Below are 20,057 nucleotides of genomic sequence, written 5' to 3'. Positions count from 1 at the left end.
ATTCAATTCCAGTCTTCATCTATATCAGTTTTAAATGCTATTAAGTTTCTCCATTCAGTCTTTCCATTACTTCTGTAGTTGCTGTAATTATTCTGTAATAAATGCCAGTAACAAACTAATCTTCAACTCCCAGAACTTCAGACATCCCGAATTTCAAGTACTGTACCACCAATTTTCAGGTTACCAACTTCTAACCCATATCAAAAAAGAAATTATGTCCATCTCACTAACTTCAAATGATCATTCACTTACATACATTCTTGGCATATCCACACTTCATCAAATGATAAGGCATTCAAGTCCTTTCAGTCAGTTTATTGCAAAGGCAGCAGGCTATCTCATTGCACTCTATCAGCCTCATGTTCTGCCTGTCTTACATCCAGTCATGTCTCATCCCACTCCTGAACATGCATTACCTTATGAAATCATAAGAGATGTAAGTACTTCTACATCACTGTTTACAATACACAATAAAGAGTGGGTGTATAGAGGTGGAGTAGTCACCCTATACGTTTCTTAACTGTTTTCCAAAAAGCTAAAACCTAAGCTCATCAGATGCTGACGATTATATTGATTGAATTGTGTTTCAAAATAGTAAACTCTTTTAACCAGTGCATTTTTAACCTCATCATATTTCAGTAGGCAATAGTCTGTATTTCAAAGTTTCTCCTTAATTCAGGCCTCCTTGCTTCTAGAAGACCACATGGTAGATTAGAAGAACATGAAACACTGCAGACTTAACCTTCTCTTAAAACAAAAAACCACCTATAGAGTTCAGCAATGCTTTTGATGACAGTCAATACTGCAATTTCTAATCAACGTACAGCTTCATTTAGTGTCCTATTTCAGAACATACAACCAAGATTAATTTTATTCTCAATTCTCTTCCTAATCCATGCTTTATTACCTGTATTACATACACAAATGAGATCAAAGGTCTGATTTATTTTCTAAATCAAATTAAAGACATGCAAATATCAGAAAATTTAGTTAACTTCAGTGGAAACAACAAGTTTCACCATTCAACAAGTTTCCTTCCCCATTTCTCAACATAGCCCTTCCAGGTGCGTATTGAGGGCTTGTTATTGTATTTTGTGGATATTTTGTTATTGTTTTTCTTTTAAGATCTCCCTGTCCCTCATGAACTTCACATTTATTTATTTTTTTAATTTAATATGAACTGAAAATTTGCTACTACTCACAAAATGCAACGTTAAGTATCTTTTGGAAAGCAACTGTTACTGTCACAGCAAGAGGAGTCTGGTTGACCTTAACATTCACTGTTTTGAACTGCCTATGGCTTTATAAATTTAACACCAGCCATAAAAAAGAAAGTGTGATAGTTACATTTTAAACTATGCAGTCATTAAAATAAATAAAATTTAAAAATCCTCCAAAATGTGTATTTCTGATACATTATTTCTTTTTACACAGCAATTCACCTGATTTGCTTTCTACTCCTTCAAGAGTGAAAACTCGCACAGAGGCCAATTTTGTGATTTCAAGCACTTTACAAGGAAAGTATTTTCAGTTGGGTTTTAGTGGGTTTTGTGTTGGAAATATTTATTTGTTCGTTCTTGAGAAGTTGCCAGAGCAGGAATAAGAAAATACAGCTATCAGCTGTATTTCTCAGTCTCTCCTCCAGCAGAAGAATGCCCCAATGTCAGTAGTGCATTTCAAAAATCCACAGTCAAGCTCCATCAACAAGATACATATTTCAAGTTAATCATTTACCTGTCTGACAGAGAAACACTATTCTTCCACTTTAGTCAGGGAAAATTGAGAAAGCTTCTCAATCTTCACTTTCATATGTAATATTCTGGTCTCCCAAAAAAGATATATTGATTTTTATCTTACCATGATTTTTTCTGCTCCCAATAAAAATTTAAACTCACTCTCGTCCAAGCTATTTGAATATACCTAACAGAAGATATTCTTTAGGAACAACCACACATTTGCAAGAACACAGAGTGGCTGGTAATCCATACAAAACATTTTTCTGTTTCTTTTGAGCACCAAACCTTTATAAGACAGAGGTGCTAACAAGAAAGCAAACAGTGTTATACACTGTCCTGACAACACACTGCCAAGCGTACAAATAAGCCACTAGAAGAATGAGTGTACAAGAATCAAAGGGCAATGCGAGCAAAAAAAAAGATACATTTGTCCAAACTTGCCTTGATGTAAAGGAGTTAGTGAAAGAAAAGAGCACCAAAATATATATATATATATATATATATATATATATATATATATATATCCTAAACCTTGGATATTCTGCTTTTCAGTAATGCAATTGTGGTATCTCACCAAAACATTCATTTCTGTTCCTGCTTTCAACAAATATGCAAAATGAAGACTATGACTGCCAGCAGTTACTACTGCATTAATCTGCTAATAAAAGGAACAAGAGCAAATTTCCTCAGTAGTTTAATACTAAGGCTTTGTTTATTCTTTCATAGATAGTGTGCTTAGAAATAGACAAACACTAACTCCAAGGATATGCCTTAAATATTTCATTGGCACTTTTAAAATGTTTATCTCATTGCAGTGTGCACTGCTTCAGAAGACAGTTTACATCAAACATTTAGATGCTAGTTTATGAAGCAATAATTCACATCCTATGTAGTAAATAACTTCTAGGCAGAACAGAAGTATTTTGTATACCCACAGAGTTTATAGGGTACAGACAGACTTGTGAACTACCCAAAATAGAAATATACAGATTGCTATCAGAGATCCTTACCAGCCCTCTGCCAGGGCTGTTTTTAATTTGCAATTTCCATGCCATTTTCTCATCTAAGCATTAACATTTCCATCACCAGATTCCCATATATCACTGCCTTACATTGACACCTGCTGGAAGTGACTGGGATTGTAAAAGTCTTTCCTCATTCAGCATCTGATTTAACTCCACAGACAGACCAACAACAATTCTACTTTCAGGAAGACACGTACAAGAGAAAACAGCAGCATGTTAAAAACAAATTCTAATTCTAAGTTGCACAAAAAATCCCCATCACTGCACACATTCTCAATCAGAAAAAATACATCAGTAACAGCTTTGAGAAGATTTTTACTGCCCCTTGGTTTAAACTTACCAAATTCAGTCTCTAACAATTTACTACGTTATCACTCCAATTAGCAAATAATGATTACTGCAGGAATCGTTAAATAGCTCTTGTTTGATGCTATAAACAAGCTTATATACAAAAACGTGATTAAATAAGTTCAAAGCACTTTTGCAGTATTTATTAAAAGCCAACCAAAATCCATGCCTTCACATTAGGAAAAGATTTGTGTTATTCACAAAAGCAACCAGAGTTCTTCAATGATAGAACTGACAAAGACACGGAAACGAAGCGTGCTTGCTAAAATAGCTTATATGTACACAAACTACCATCATTCTTCATAGTGAAGACAGACCTCTGAAGCCCTGTAAACAGAAGCACATTGAAAGACCCACGTGAAAGTGATTTGCTTTTCCCTATATGCTATAAACTTGACTGTTACGCAATAAATATTGTGTTACATTCTTTTCTTTTTTTCAAGTTAGATGCTAAAGGTGAGATCTTTTTTATTGTATGAGATTTTTGTATTTCTCTTAATGCACATAGTTCATAAAATGTGTTTTGGATTGAAGCAAGCATGAGGAGTTATAGTAGCTTTGCTTGGAATGAGTATCAGGCTCCTGAGCATGATCACACACTTTGGTCCTCTCCTTGTACACAAACTTAGGGGCGCTTTAAAGCTTCCTGAGGTTTTTTGTAAAAGCATCACAAGCAGCGAGAATAAAAATCAAATTGAAAGGAAGCCAAAAAGACTTCATGCATGGTTCATGTCAGTACACAACAGTACACAATTTTGCACTGAGCCAAAGTTACGGAGCAGGACCTTTGCATTTAAGTCCAATAGCAAACCATAGTTTGACCACTCCAAGCAGGAACTGACACAGTGGTGTTAATAGCTTATCAACTTTGTGTATCTTACTTTAAAACAAATAATTTCATCTGATGAGTGATTAACCTGATTAAAAAGCTTTATTTATGAGGTAGCATACACTGCTACTGTAGTACTGAAAGTCCCAACTACTGCATCTGTGCACAAACAATTAAAAAGCAGAATACTTTTGGTGGAACCTGAAACAATCAGCCACCAAAATACTCAACAGCAAAAATGCCAATACGAGTGGCAGTCTGTGTCAACATGCTCTTTATGCAACTTTTTTCTTTCCTTTTTTTTTCCTAATTTCTGAAAGAACTCTGTAAATGCTGGCAAGCGATGTGAAAATTGCTGCACATTAGTCTGCTAAACTTATTCCTGACTAAAAGTTTCATTAAACTCAAAACCAAAAACACTGGGTTTTATTATGTAATGCAGTTCTACATAATGGGTACCTAGGAGTTAAAATACTGCATTTATCAAGAATTCACCAACTTATTTGGAAAAGCAGATGTGGTGGCATGTATTTTACAGACCATAACTGAATGGCAATGGTTTCCTTCCAGACACTAAAATGGTAAACAATATAACGCTTGTCTTTTTGGAATGTATTCTTAATTGAAAAACACTTATTTTTAACCATTCTTTTAGCAAAACATGCACACAAGAAGGCTTTAAAATATACTGTACAGCTTAGATACTTTTCACATCTGTCCTGTTCTGTTTTTCTTTTTATTAAAAAAAGAAAACAAAAGATAAAAGTTAGCATTAGATATTCTCAGGATTCAGGTCTTGCATTTCTTACCTTACACAGCTTCTGGTAACGTGGAGAAGAAACTGCCATCCTTTGTAAACGATGCAACAACACCACAACTTTCTGCAGAGATGTTCTCACCACAGCCATCATTTTAAGTTTGCCACACTTCTGAAGACACCTCAGAATTTGCATTATAAATGAAGAGCAACTATCATTTCCTCCCGGTCACTGGACAATGATTTGCCAGCTTTCTGAGCATGCTCTCTTCCAAGATTGCTTTTGAGAGCTACAGGCTTTACAGGCATCAAAGGCAAAGCAGGCTGAAATAACATAAGTTTTTCTCTCTCAAAATAACGCCAAGAAAAAAAATGCAATATATATATATATATCTTCACAGATTTGTCTAACCAGTATTGTTCAGCCCTGCCTGTGCAGAGAGTAAATGAAGTTGTTGAGCAGACGAGTATCTGCCACCATTCAAGAGTACACTAAATAGCCAGGCAAAATTATTAATTTAAGCATGAAAGCTGCAGAAACAAGAAAAAAATTCCTTCGGGAAGACAGCTCCAGTGTGTCACTACGGATGCTCTCCTTCAGTAGCTGCTTTCAATCGGCAGACTGAGCTTTTGCTCCCTCACTCTGGCAAAGGATGCTCTCGCTCTCAGACTGAATGCAGCTCTGGCAGAGCTGTAGTGAGTGAATAACAGACTGTGTTATAAATCTTCAGAGAGAAGCAGAGGGATACCTGCTCTAATTGTATTAGCTACGTACTAAAGACTAATAAATCACACGGGTGCTTCTCAAAATTAGATTATCAAATACAAAAGGAAAAACTACAGGGGGTAAACCTCTCTGCTACAAAAACTCCAAGCTAATTTAGTCAAAGTGATCTCAAAGGATTCTCGCTCACAAAAGAAAGTAGGAAACGGCTCCTAAAAAACACTCCTATTTAAGTCTCTCCCTGAATGACTTACTAGGATAAGAAACAGGGGTTTTGGCAAAGTGAAAGTATACGGTTGTGCCACCACTCCTTTCCTAGACATTACTGAGTCCAAAGAGTTAACACCATTTTGATGATTTTCCCATGACAAAGCAGAATTATTTAAGTCATCTAAGGATAACAGTAGGATATTTAAAACCATGGAAGTGTTTAGCTACCAGCAAGGCACTCTCAATGCAATACAGCCAATCTACCACTAGGTATGGCAGTGCTGCATTACCAGAGACAGCTATTTCTCCTTCCAAAGGTGATATGTTCGATCTAGTTCAATCTGTATTACAGGGGCTGCTGTAACAAAACATTCAGGGAGGCCATCATCAACACCACAGGTGGCAGAAGAAGGAGTAAACAGCAAATGACTGTCTCAACACAGATTAGATACTTTAGTGTCAGGGAAAACTGATATAGTCTTCTCAAGTCCATCTAAAAAAGTATAATTCCATCAGGAATGAAGTATTCATCAAAATTGATTAGGTGTATTGACATAACCTCTGCCAAACAAGATCCAAATAGGCAAATAAAGGAAATATCAAGTCTGATACATATTATAAAATAAAACCAAATATTCAGTTAATTAAAATTTCTCCTCCAGAGAAAGTTATGCCAACAGGTATCAAGAAAAACAAGAAGTTATTATGCACATTCTCAGCCCGGGCTTTTGATCATCTTTCCCTTCTCTTGGCGTTGTTAACAGATCTGTAACATTGGTCTATCCTGACAGACAGGAAGACCAGAGAACTACAGAATGAGAAATACTAAAAAAATCTAAAAATATTAATCGTTTTGACAACATAGATCACTTTACAGAACATGTAAAGCACTATTTTCATGAGAAGAACTACAAATACTATACAATACAAAATACATGATAATTCTTCAGCTTCAGTTGACTAATGTAAATCTAAATGTAACCTAAATGTAATTCTGATCTAAACATAATTCACCTTCTAAGTTAAATACTTCTATTTGATGCTACCATAAATTCAGGGCATATCAAATTTCAAAGTATATCATATTTCTATCTAGATTTGGAATCTGAAGACCCTACAAACAAGTGATCATATTATTTAGTGTATATGTTACCATAAAAACATATGCACACATTTCAAGCACATCACTGAGGACAGTACAGAGGCACCAGCTAAAGTCAGCATTAACTCTGACAAGTTCATGTGATCCTAGATACTTCACAGTTTAGAGGCTGGTGATTGATATGCTGGCATGATGCTTCTTAGGCATTCTGCAGCTATGAAGATGAGCGCCAGGCACATGTTCTTCATACAGGACAGACTGAAAAACTGTTCCCATCCCATATTTGGAAATCCACCTCAAATTCAGCTTTTTTTTCCATCATATCCTCCACTCAGTTAAACTATTCCCCCCTGTACTGTCTTGCTTCTGGCTTACATCTACTCTTCTCTACCATCACAAATACAGCTCCAGCTCCAGCCAAGTGTCATTATTTGATAACACTGTCAATAAATATTTTTTTTGAAGTAACATAAGCAGCAGGACAGGTCCAGAAACATTGAAACATTCAGAAATAAGAGTGCAGGAGCTCAAACCTCTTCTACATAAAACAATATCCAGAGCTTACATTTACTCCCTTCTTATAGTTTCGCTTTTTTTTTTTTTTTTTTTTTTAACTTGCCAGCTAATATACAAGCTTGACTCTAAAGATGAGACCAAGCACAGTCCATTTACAATCAAACAAGACAAAGTCATTCTGAACACTTCTAAATCTGTAGTCACAGGTCTTCATTCCTGCTGTCCCAGAGTTAGTTCTGTTTCTTGGTTCATTTTCTGCATCTTGCTTTGAATTAGCTTTAAACCTTTTTCACGTGACCACTAAACACACTGGATACAATGATCGACACAGACTGGGGTGCTCCAGCCACAACCTGATAGGAAAGCCTTTTGCTACATTTTTATCATGGCAAAATGAAATAAACCAACACTATAACTGCGAACTTCAACACTTTCAAAAAAAATACAAATAAAAAAATCACTACTTTCTGCCTTGCTCAAAGTTGAGACTACTTTTATGGTACCGTCCCTAACCTCAGATGTTGCAGTGAAAATCAGAAGGTTTCAACAGTGCCCATATCACTGAGTCCTGTGCAGTGACCTGAGCTGCAGCCTAACAAGTTGGTCCTGAAATGCAATGGAAGACAATTTCATTTCCCTTGCCCAACACAGATTATCTTACTTTGAAAATATGTGATGCACAGTAATAAAAAATAATCCACCCTATTTTGTCTGTTTTCAGCATATATTTCACCTACAACTTATCAATACTTTTGTAGCTGGAAATAATTACATAAAGCAATAGCTAACTCAAGCAGTTATACTGCACCTACACAGACAAGCAGTCATAGGACAAGACAGATAATTTCAGCTAAAGGAATACCATATAAGGGGAGGCCATGCCCAGCATTTACATCTCCTTTCTCAGTGGTTATGGTTACAAGCCAGGACAAAGGATGCAATAAAGTGCTCAATAAAACCTCCCTCCAAAGCCAGAAGTTGTGCCCAGCAGTTCTCCCCTCACATAGCTTTACTCTACCAGTTTTAACCAGACCGAAGAACAATGAAAAAGCCACAATCTTCCCTTACCAAGATGCTTCACAACAGCATATAGCCAACAATGGTAAACTGCAAAATAACAGCTTTGTCTGGGTATCAGAGGAACACATCTCTACAGATGAGTTACCTGACCATAATCACGGAAACATCACTGACTGACATGTCATCATCCACAAGCACAAACCACCACAATATGTCATTCTTTTCCTCATAATCACAGTGAGTAATTTGTTATCAGATAATTCAAATTGCCTCGTTTCATTTAAATTCAGCATAGATATGTTCAGATTAGAGTCCTACAGATAGCAGAATCTTGCTGTCCAAACACCATGAATTAAGACCACAGAATATATGGCACCAATCTCAAAGCACAGGATTTGAGAGCTCATGCAGCCTCTCAGCTTTATGCATATCAAAATAACTACACTAAAATAAGTAAACTAATTGAAGGAAAAAAACATATTACAAGATTCAGGAGAATTATGACACATGAAAGCATTCAAATCTGTTAAACAGGACAACAAAGAAAATGCATGCAGCATAGAAATACAAAATACAGTGATGATCAGCTTTTTCCTTCCATAGGCCCAAATGCATTAATTTTAAGAAACAGTCCTGTTTTCCAATCAATACACTGTACCCTTAAAGAAGACTGAACCCAGGTTCTGTCCCTCCTTCCTACTCTTCCTGAATACAGCCAACAATGAGGTTTAAGAGCACTAAGTGACGCAGATGGCCACAAAAAACACATTTCAAACCTTAGGGAATAGACCTGCTTCTTTCCACACTTGACATCTAATTTAGTGTTTTTAATTACATTCCAATAGGCTGTACACCTCCACTAAGATTTTCTTCATAATATTTGCCACCAAGAGAAAGCACAATAACCAACAGTCTCTCACCTGCATCTGTTTTCTGAGTTCCCTTACGCAGGCACTGTCCTGACCCGTGTTCTCACGCCAAGCAGCATCTGCAAGAACATTAACTGTCGTCTCTGCCTCTTGAAGCCACTTGAGGAAGCTTTCCAGATCCTTGCATGAGGTCTGTACTGTCTTCAGCTCTGTCTCCAAGATATTCTGCCTATCAACAGCTCTGGAAACAAGACAGCAAGTGTCAGAATATTCCTCCAGTATTACACACATCACAATGAAACTTCCAAAAGACAATATGAAACTTCTCTTTATTAAGAAACTATACATCTGTATCAGCTTGTTTTATCATTTTTTGTACCACTGGTTCTTTGATTATGATGTTTTTAGTTATCAACAGACGTTTCAAAACTTAATGTATTTCACAGTGCTTTTAAAGAATGCATATGGAAGAATCAGAGGTATCTCCTCTTTGAGTAGTATCATCACAGGCTTATGTTACTCCTAATGGTAGAGGTTATTCCCATAGGTGAAATGTGTGAATGCTTCTCTTCAACAAAAAGAAAGAAGTGCAAAAAGTCAAATACCCGGTTTCTTTCTGTTAAAAGACAAGGCTGTGGGCTCTGTCACTCAGAGTAATACATTATAGTCATAACAGTCAGCTCAAACATGTTTAAAGAAAAGAAAACTGGCAGAATCAGAATATAGTCTAGATTTTGAACCAATCAAAAACAACTGAAGGTTTTGTTTGTAACATTTTTTTTTTTTTTTAAAGGATGCAAGGAACTGATACAAAACCTTGACATTAACTTACACAACTTGAACAGATCTCCTGAGAGTAGACCAGATCACAGTTCTGGAATCTGAACTGTTTCCTTGTCATAGAAACAGAATTCATATTGAAAACTGTGCCAGTCAACAACTTCAAAGCTCTGATTAACAAAGTTAGTTAAAGTGTGAGAAGCTGTTTCAAAGCAGGCATTCCAGTTTTCCAGCAGATCAGAAAAGCCGGATGCAAGGAAACATTACATTCCTTCAAGGGCACTAAGAGCATCAGACACAACCTCAACTTTGCCAGGAACACATTTCCAAATACCAGCACAAACAACAGAATTTTCTAGGAACAACCCTCAGTAAGATGGAGTTACAGCCCTAATGTTTGGAGGACAGAGCTTACATCCCTTGTTAATAACTGCTATATTCAAAATGAGATCCTGTGGATTGTTTCTTTGTGCCTCCCCAAGTTTTGGCTACTGGCAAATGAGTAGCATAAGCCTTCATCTGGACAAAAAGCTTTGGCATGCTTTACCTCCTCTCAAAAAAGGAAAAAAAAAAAAAAAAATAGAAGAAATAGGATGCTAGGGATGACTAAATGTTTGACCAGCATATAGTCAAGAAAAAATAACAAACATCAGCTCAAAAATTAGAGCACACCAAGGAACTGTGAGGAAAAACATAAAGTAAAACTACTTATGAGCTCTGACTTCAAATGCTTCTCACTCTGCAGGGATTTTCTTCCCTAGCAGGGGGTTAAGGCCAAAGGTGGAAGAACAAGAGTGACAACAAGAATAACAGGCTGATAATAAAGGTGACCTTCAAAGAAAGAGAAAAGCCCTGGAGGATAAAACACTAAGTGACCCAGATCTCTAAGCTTAAGTACCAATGTACAAGATGGGAACTGAGACAACTTGAACTTTGGAGCTAATAAGATTCATTGAAGAATGTAATCTTCAGCCCAGAGTTCTAATTTCTCAAACTCACTGCTTGGTTGAAATTAAAGTGAAGAATGAAAACCTATTACAGTAACAGTGCTGTCATGATATTTGAATTAAAGCTGAAAATCATTCCTTGCACTAACCATGCAACCCAGAGGCATAAATTAACAGATTTACAATTAATATTCTACAACCACATGGCAGCTTTTAATGATGACCTATAGAGCAGTAGTGAACAACTGTCTTACAGTGAAGACCCAAATATTTTCATTTCACTCCAGTACTCTAGTAAAGGCTTCAAATGTAAAAGAGAAGTTCATTGAGAATTCTGTATTGGAGATTAGCTAATTCTCCACACACAAAAAAAGAGATCCAAATTCTCAAAGAACTCTAATACAATCGGAACAGCCTCAGATAGACAGTCATTCCAATAGGCAAGGATTAAATGTAAAGAGAAACCACAGAATCCCACAGAGCTGCAGCTAGCTTCATTTAATTCAGCGGTAGTGGAGAATGTTTAAGCAGATTCTATCAGCACTGTCCAAGAAAAACACAGTTATACCTGTAGCATTTAATCTGTCATGGTGCTGTTCAAGATCTCTGTTCCACACAATTATTTTCTTTCACAATAAAAACATGCAGTGTGGTTAAGTGTGTGATCAAAAGAAAATCACAGAACACCTGAGACAGTTTAGATGACAACTACAGTCTAAAACTGAAGCAGCAGAATGACACAGAACCACTACAGTTTCATCCTGAAATAAAAAATAAATAGCCATTGGACAGAATAGTCAATTTAAACAATGTCAAAGGTGAGCAAGCTTCAGCCTCTTAATGCCACTATTTTTCCTTCAGCTTTGTGTTCCGTGACAAGCCTTCCTGATAGCACTATTGAGGACATCCAGGACTGATTATTCCAGATAATGCTAAGGACCCCCCTCTGCAACCTCCAGGCATAGCTATAGCCAGAGATGGTTATTTAAAGCGTTATGCCATAAATACAGCTCTGTGCTTATAGAAGCCATAGGACACACATGCTGCAGGCACAGCCTTTGTCTGTCCTGAGACCTGTCATATTAAGCCATCCTTGGTGCTCAAGGTTCACTAATATTCTTGTTTATTGCATTTAAATGCAAAGATAAAAATCTTCATTCCCCTGAAAAGGTGCTTTTATTGCACACTCTCAGCTTTTAATTCTGCTCTGCTCTGCAGTGAGCAGCTCCATGCTCTGGCTACCCACTGGTTTCCCTAGTTCTCCTGTACATTCTGCCACTAGTTAAGAAACAGAACAGATGCTCATCTTTGTAAGGCTGCAGCATAGTAGCCCCGGTGATAACTGTGGAGCTTCAGTTACACACAACAGAACACAAGGTGCTAACTACTCCATACTTCAAACAGATTCAAAATAATTAGAGGCTTCCAGTCAGTAGTTCTGCTTTCTGGTCACCCGCTCTGACACAGGTGGGTAGTTTTATGCTACCTCTAGACAAAACCACAAAGCTTGAATTTGAATGAGGCTACTACAGAGCTGGCATCTACAAGTACTACTAATCCAACAAGGAACAATCTTGCAAACCTCTAGTAGCATCGCTATTCCCAGAAATCATCATGACCTATCCAGATGAAGTTAACAGCATTTTTGGAAAATATACTAGTTTACTCTGTGGAAGGGCAGGAGGAACATGCTGCAAACTCTGTTCAAATGAATGGTCAAGATGGGTCATTTCTAAAGGTGACCTCATCTCTATAACCTAGTTCAGAAAGTAAAAAGCTATTGAAGTTTTGTCATATGCTAGAAGTCTTTCCTTTCCCTCTGTCTTCTGGACATTCTAAGCAAAGAACCATGAAAAGAAGATGCTCACATTAGATCAATTATGAAATATTTTAGTTGTTTGAAAACCCTACCGTAGATGTCTCTAAAACATTCCGAGATCAACAAGTTTTTATTTTCTCTCAAGTGATCCCATAGAATGAGCCATATAAAGTTTTGTCTGTCCTTTATCTCATCTCTCAGTGGAAATAACAAGGAAAGGAGTTGTATAAAACTCTTTGTGTCATCAAAAGCAGAAAACTACAAAGCTATCATTTCCCTCCAAGGAAGGAGAACAAGACATTACATTCTTCTTCCTTAATTACCTGTGAAACCAACTGTTTACCACTGTAAAGTTCTCTTCCTCTCATTCCCCAGGACATATCATTCAACTGTAGTAACTTTACTATGAAAGACTGAAAGACTTGTTCTCAATTAACTCACGTATTTATTTTTTTTTTTATTATAAATAAGCAGCTTCCCTTTTTTTGTGCCCCTACACGTATGCATACATACAGATTTTTGTTCTCATTTTCCCCATTCCCACACACATAGGATCAGCTCTCCCTTCTGTCCTTCTAATCACTAATGTGTTGTCTTTTAAATTTGCTGGCATTAAGTCAGACATTAGGCTAATAATAATTACTGATAAAATACCAAATACTTTTTGAAGCAATCAATTACTTTGCATGCACAAAAAAATATTAAACATAGGAAAACACGCACAATCATATTTCAATATTTGGTCTGCAAACGATGAATAGGAAGAATACAAAGAAGCATCAAATCTCAGTTCCTGTAGATCAAATGCTTTCTAGATGGGAATGTCAGACTCACTGCATTCAGAAACTCAAAGCAGAGCCCCATTCAGGAAAAGTTTCCGTTAGATGAAAGGCCTTAAATAAATTAACACATTGGAAAGCAGAGCTGAATATTTTCAGCCTTATGAAAAGGAAGCACAGTAGCAAACTACATATACACAGAGCTTAGTAACATCACAGAACAGGAAGAACTGCTCAAAGACCTTTAGAGAAAAAATAGCCGCAAGCAGAGTGGAGAGCAAACATGACAGAAGTATCTCTTTATTTTTATTTTAACCCTTATTACTATCATTTTTGAACAAAGAATTGGAAGTCATACAGAAGTCTTCCATAGTAAATTGCATGAATTTCCATCATCAAAATTCAGCTTCACTACCACCAATTAAACCACCAAAGCACAGACAAATGCTGCAGTAAAGTTAAGCCTGCAGGGAATGGACTGAAATAGGTGTAAGGGATAAGCAAAACTTACAAGTTTAAAATAGAAAGGTATATAGTGAAACCTTGCAACTAATTACCTTTGGTTCAGATTAACCCAGCATGTGTTCATTTGGTCAGTGGTTTCTTTCACTCTCCTTGTGTCATCATCACGATACTCTCGAAGAAGTTTATTAGAAAGATCATTGAATGCAGCTACTGTGATGTCTCCTCTATGCAAATCATGCACTAACAGCTAAAAAGGAATTTCAGAATGAGACATCAGAGCAAAATCAACATCAGACTGCTTTTTGTATTATGCAATTATCATCATAAAACCCTCTTTTATGCTTAAAAAAGCACAAATGTGCCTAATTCTTTTATGGAATAAAGTTCTATTTAAAAGAAAAAACACAGATTATAAGCATCCTGACAATGAACCAAAATTCAAGTGAGAAAAATGATATTGCTAAAGCCACCAAGACCTAGAAAAACTCTTCCATATGCTTTACTGGCAACAGAAGTAAAAATAGTTTTAGGTTTTAGCAATGTGAACAGAGTTAAGATATGCTAACATTGATACAACTGGCACATTATAATGTACTTAGACCTTTATTTATTAATCAGTTTTATCTTTTTTATCTCCATACTCAATGTTTGGACACATGACTATTTTCACTTAAGAAAGCAAAAAGGGAGGCTAAAGAGCCCATTTCCAGTTCTCTGCTTATGCAGGAAAGGCAATGAAGAGCAGACAATTTTACTGCTTACTGAAATAGTTAGCGTCAGCCAGAAATTCTCATTACTAAACTCTCTGCTTCTTTCCATACCTAGCCACATCCTTACATTGAATGTCTGTGAATGTCTAAGTTCCACACTGATAAGAGCCCCTCCTTAACCATTAGTCTCTTTAGTTCTTACCCTGAGCCTCCTACTGCCTGCCCTTTTACAAACACCCACCACAAGGGACATCAGATTTACTGATTTATCGCTGCATGTTCACTCTGATACAGAAAGCAACAGAGATCACGTGGAATTGAGGGAAAAATAAGATAAGTGAAACCTGGGATAATTTTAGATAACTTGTTCCATGCTTGGATTTACTATTGTTAATAGATTTCTATGGAATGATACATGCTACATGCTGTGGTTCTATGATTAAATTCTTATCAATACAAGGACTTTTAGCATAGCATAATTTATTGGATTATAGTATGCTCTAAAGCCACAGTTACAAAAAGGCACACAAGTATTCATGCCACCAGTTTTTCTCTCAAAATTGCCAAGAAGGCTGATGAAAAAAGAGTAATTTAGAACGTAGAGTGCCCAAAATCACAGAACCACCACATCAACCTTACAATTAAATCTTACATTTAGATATCAAACAAATCCAATAGCATTACACAAACCAAGGAGTCAACTGCAGATTGTCTTACCTTGTTATCTGAAATCTGTTTGACAAGCACCTCCTTTGGGGCCTGCTGAAGCATACGCAGACGGATCTCACACTGCTCCATGAGATGCTCCATTTCTTTCCTCTGCTCATCCCACTGTATGCTGTCTGACAGCATGTACTTCAGCTGCTGCTGCCGCACCTCCACACCATGCTGGGTATTATCCCATTGGTTCTTTACTTTTTCCACTGGACAGGACAAGGCAAAAAAAGAAAATAACTGTGGCAACCAGTCAAGTAGCCCTAATTACCACTTACTACTCAGGACAAGAGGCAGTAATGTAACTCATTTTCAAATACAGTCACTTCAATATTTTGTATTTTAGTTCCTAAAGTAATTTATATGTTCATGCCAGTAAACAAAAAGTCAGGGTTTGCCTCAGTAGATGCCAAAGCAGATCTGCTACCAGCAGAGTTCCCAGGGAGCACCAGGGCAGGGTGAAGGCCGTGCCATAGCAAGTACCTTTCTGTACTTAAAAAGCAAACTAAAGTTTACTGACCACCATATGTGCTGAACTCAGTCTAGTAGCACCTGCACTACAGCTATGGCTAAGGTAGGAGCACTAAGAATGTGCTTTAGTATTTTCACTCCACCACAGGTTTCTACAGGCTTGTGTAGATTATACAACAGAGAAGTTATTGATCTCACCCCATTTCCTTCAAAATATCACGCTCCTCTCTCAATAAATAGAGTTACTTTAAACAATCAATAAACAAGCTTTAACCTTTAATAAACAAAGACTGAAAAAGAAAACACGACTGAAGCCTACAGCAAAATAATAGCATCAGGGAAAGCAGTACATCCGCCTGACAGAAAGAAACCAACAGCATCGTACTACTTTCTTTATACTTACAGACCAATAAAAAAAGGTATATTTCTTGAGAGCCTGTAGAGGTAAAAATAGGTCTTCCCTATTACCTGTCATGACAGTAGCAACGTGTTGTATTATTTGAACTAAAGAGGAAGGAAAAAAAATGTAAAAAAGAAAAAGCAAAAAATACCTAAGCTGGCTTTCTTGAGAACAACTGCATTCTCAGAAGCAACAGGTAATAAGCAACACCTCCAAGGTAATTACCTTACCAGTAACGTAAGTAATTTTACTTTATTAGAAAAACAATGTAATTGACACTCAAGTTGCTTTAATATTTCATTAAGTTGCTTTAATCCTTCAAGAAGTAAAAAATGCCAAGGCTTGTGTTTAAGCTAAACATCACATAAGTGAACTTCACCCTTTGCAGGTTGTTTTGTTATTTTGCTTTTTTTGTTTGTCAGTTTTATAAATCTTCTATGGACATCCAAAGTCATTTCACTTGATCTGCCTGGAAGGATCTCTTATCTTTAAAAATACATTCAATAATAATTCCGTTCAGCTTCACAGAGCTCTCAGACTGTAGCAGTGAAGCGCCTTTGCCAAACTGACTATAATTTTCTAGCATGACGTAGGTCACTGGGTGAATTGAATGAGACCTCAGAAAAAAACTTCAGTAACCTCAACAGCAAATGTGTACACAAAAGCAAAAACAGCAGGAAAGAAAAATGGTTATAACACTGCGTGCTAGCTAATAAAATTTATAGAAAACTCTCCTATGATTTCAGGCTCTCCCCACAAGGTTGGAAGGAAAAATACCCCTATGAAACAACTATCTACAACAGCAGACCCTAATGCAATTATCTGCTATCAACATAATTCCTTTTCTTACTTCACCCTCTGACAGATGAACAGTGAAATTCTTGGTGGCCTCAAGGATCTGCCCATGGGTTCAAAACTGGGCAAGAAAACCTAATTAAATGTTGTTTTTAACTTCCTGGGTCTAGGCAGTTACTGCTACGGAAGTTCCAGAGAAATTCCTGCACTCCTAGCTATTTGAGTAATTGGGCTTCATCTAATGACACTTAAAAGATTTCACAGAATCACAGAATTGTAGGGGTTGGAAGGGACCTCTAGAGATCATCGAGTCCAATTCCCCTGACAAAGCAGGTTCCCTACAACATGTCACATAGGTAGGTGTCCAGATATATGCTAGCATATATTCTCCTGAGCATTTAAAGTATGAGGTGTACAAAGTAGTTCCATTCTTCACTTGAGAAAAGAGCAAACTACTATAAAGCCCTTATAAAAGAAACGCCATTTTCTTTACAAATGCAACCCTAACTTTTTTCATGTTTCCTAACAGGTAGCAAAATCTTCACACACATAGGGTGTCTAGTGGAAGCTTCATTTGTGGCAACATACACAGCTTCCCTGCTGCCATCTTTAGCAAGCACAGCTATCAGGGAACTCAATGTAAGTTTTCAAAATACAATTCCTTTATTCTCTTTCATCTTTTGTGAGGGATACTTTGCAAGTGACCAGATCTCCTCTTACTGACTGACTCCACTGAACTACAACTGCTACCATCCTATTACCAAACTACTTTGCAGAAAAAGTTGGCACAATATATCTTTTCACTGTTCCATGGATTCTCTTTTCTGCTAACTGCAGTATTTCCTACTGCATTAATTTTCTAATCTTAGCAACTGGCAAACCATCAGGAGTTCAAAGAATACAATGTCCCCTGGCTTCTAATTGTGTCAGTTGTGCTTTCCTTCCGTAAATACAAGTAAAAGATGTTATAGAAATATTTAAAGTACACACAAATGAATTAAAAGCTCTAATTTTCAGTCAACAAATTCAAAAGTGGGTGTTCCAAAGCAAGACATTCATGCTTTTTTTACCAACTGTCCAGTGTAATGTAGGATCAGCAAATATATAAATATATTATAGCTCTTTTATATCAATAAATAAAAAGCCTTATAAAATCTTTATCTCTGGATATGTGTCTGTCAAGTAACTCAAGTTTTTCGTAAGATATCATAAAATCCCAGCAAAACAGCTGGTCGAGAAAATAAACAGCAATCCTTCTTCTAAGAATTTTCATTAGGCTGCTATAGTGAAACCCACGTTTTCACAATGCCAATTTTCAGTTTACTCAAGGAAGACAACTTCAGCTAGGTTAAAAATCAGGAGTTTAAGATCAAGAGATGAAGGTTTTACCATCATGGAAATATCATCTTTACAAAACACAGAATGGAGGAACTTACATTTTTCTGTAATCACTGTTCTAATGTCTGAACTGGAAGTTTTATTTTTCAAATTTTGAGCCAATGTAAAAACAGAATCGAGCTGAGGGTGCCGTTGGTCCAAATCCATCTTTGTTATCTGTTGAGAATTAGGATATGATTTTTAGGTTCAAAAAACAGGATTTACTTAACAATATCTGTATTACTTATACATAAAATGAAACATCTACGTCTCCAGAGACAGATGGCGGCTTCATCACTATTTACAACCCTTGAGCTGTCACAGTATTATAGCACTGCTTTAAAATGCAAAAGTATTCTGAATTACGAGTGAAAACCCAGATGTGGAGGCTAACCTGCACAAATCACAATTACCACCAGTCATTGTAAAATATTTTCCAGTGTATGTTCTTATTTTCATCTTACCAAGCTCTGATCTTTATATAAACACACAAGCAAGTGTACACATTTATAAGGATATGAGTAGAGAAGCTGGAAGAACAGGCAGCGTGGATGTAGCCAAACATTATCGTTCAACTATGGCTATGTGCTAGAACTCTATATCATAAGCATCATACAGTCAAAAGAAAGCATTTTCACATTTATTCTAGCAAATAGCAAATGATGTTAAATAACCTCAGAAATAGTTCTGCACTTATTAAGCCTGCAGCTTGTACTCATACAGTTACTCATGTTAATGGATATTAAGTCAAATGAAATGAACCTTAATGGCAGCATAGGTCTCACAAATGCTGCCCTTTGTCATAGCTCAGCATAGCATAAGCTATCAACAGAAAAGTATTTACACCATAACCATTTAGATTAAAACCTATAATCACTTTAACATATCTCTGGAAATCAGTTTAGACTAGTTACAACATAACAAAACTCATTAAAAAAAAATCACTACAAAGTTGATCATGCAGGTTGTCCTCCAATGATGGAGTGCTGAAGCTGCTCCAAAGGCTTCAGCATAAGTTGCCTATATATAATCACTAAAGATACCATTTACAGTTCTTCTCTACATGCTTTGTCTAAATAAAATAAGTAAATAAATAGCAGTGCCTATCTCACATCTTGCTCATGAAGGGAGACAAGGAATTAAGAGGAAATAGTAGAAGAGAGAGTAGCATAATATGAACCAATTCTGAAGTGTAATGTGCAGGTTAAGCATTTACTGTAGCTGTTTTATGTTGGGTTTTTTTTTTGTTTTGTTTGTTGTTGTTTTGTTTTTTAATACATTTTTAGCCTTTATGTTTAGTAAAGAAATCACAAACATCACCTCATTTTCCCAACCACCAACCTTCATTAAAATACATACCTTCATCCGTGCAATAGTCCGGTTGATCTCTTCAGCATTTCCCACGGTGACTATGTTCGACTTGAGCATCTGGTCAATCAATACCAACCATTCAGCCAGCTCAGTTGTAGTTTTATCCAGATCAGCAGGTGCAGAAAGTTCTAAAGTGTGCTGTGTCTGAACAGGAATTTCCAACGAGGAAGATGCTAGCACCACCTTTTGGACATCTGAAAGAGTTTGGTGTTTTCATTAAAGAAAAAAAATCAAACAATTCATGGCTACATGTACAATTTGGGGAGATCAAATGCAAGATCTGCATTTGAGGC

General features: G+C 36.6%; 1 protein-coding gene across 9 annotated transcripts in view; it reads right to left on the bottom strand.

Moving 5' to 3' along the window:
- The window catches only part of UTRN (utrophin), a 331,818-nt gene that overhangs the window by 173,483 nt on the left and 138,278 nt on the right, over positions 1-20,057 (bottom strand). For 8 of the 9 annotated variants that reach the window (XM_015858079.2, XM_015858086.2, XM_015858082.2 and 5 more), the window contains 5 exons: positions 19,753-19,958; positions 18,453-18,570; positions 15,354-15,559; positions 14,019-14,173; positions 9,188-9,377 (listed from right to left, as the gene is read on the bottom strand). In XM_015858079.2, coding sequence (XP_015713565.1) covers positions 9,188-9,377; positions 14,019-14,173; positions 15,354-15,559; positions 18,453-18,570; positions 19,753-19,958 — 875 coding nt within the window. Of the gene's footprint in view, positions 1-4,747; positions 5,368-9,187; positions 9,378-14,018; positions 14,174-15,353; positions 15,560-18,452; positions 18,571-19,752; positions 19,959-20,057 lie in introns of those variants that run through there. The other variant, XM_015858087.2, reaches the window with a different exon arrangement.

This window comes from Coturnix japonica, chromosome 3 (genome assembly GCF_001577835.2).
Source record: "Coturnix japonica isolate 7356 chromosome 3, Coturnix japonica 2.1, whole genome shotgun sequence".
NCBI lineage: Eukaryota > Metazoa > Chordata > Aves > Galliformes > Phasianidae > Coturnix > Coturnix japonica.
Note: the sequence above shows the minus strand (reverse complement) of the source record. Positions and strands in the feature narration are given on the sequence as shown.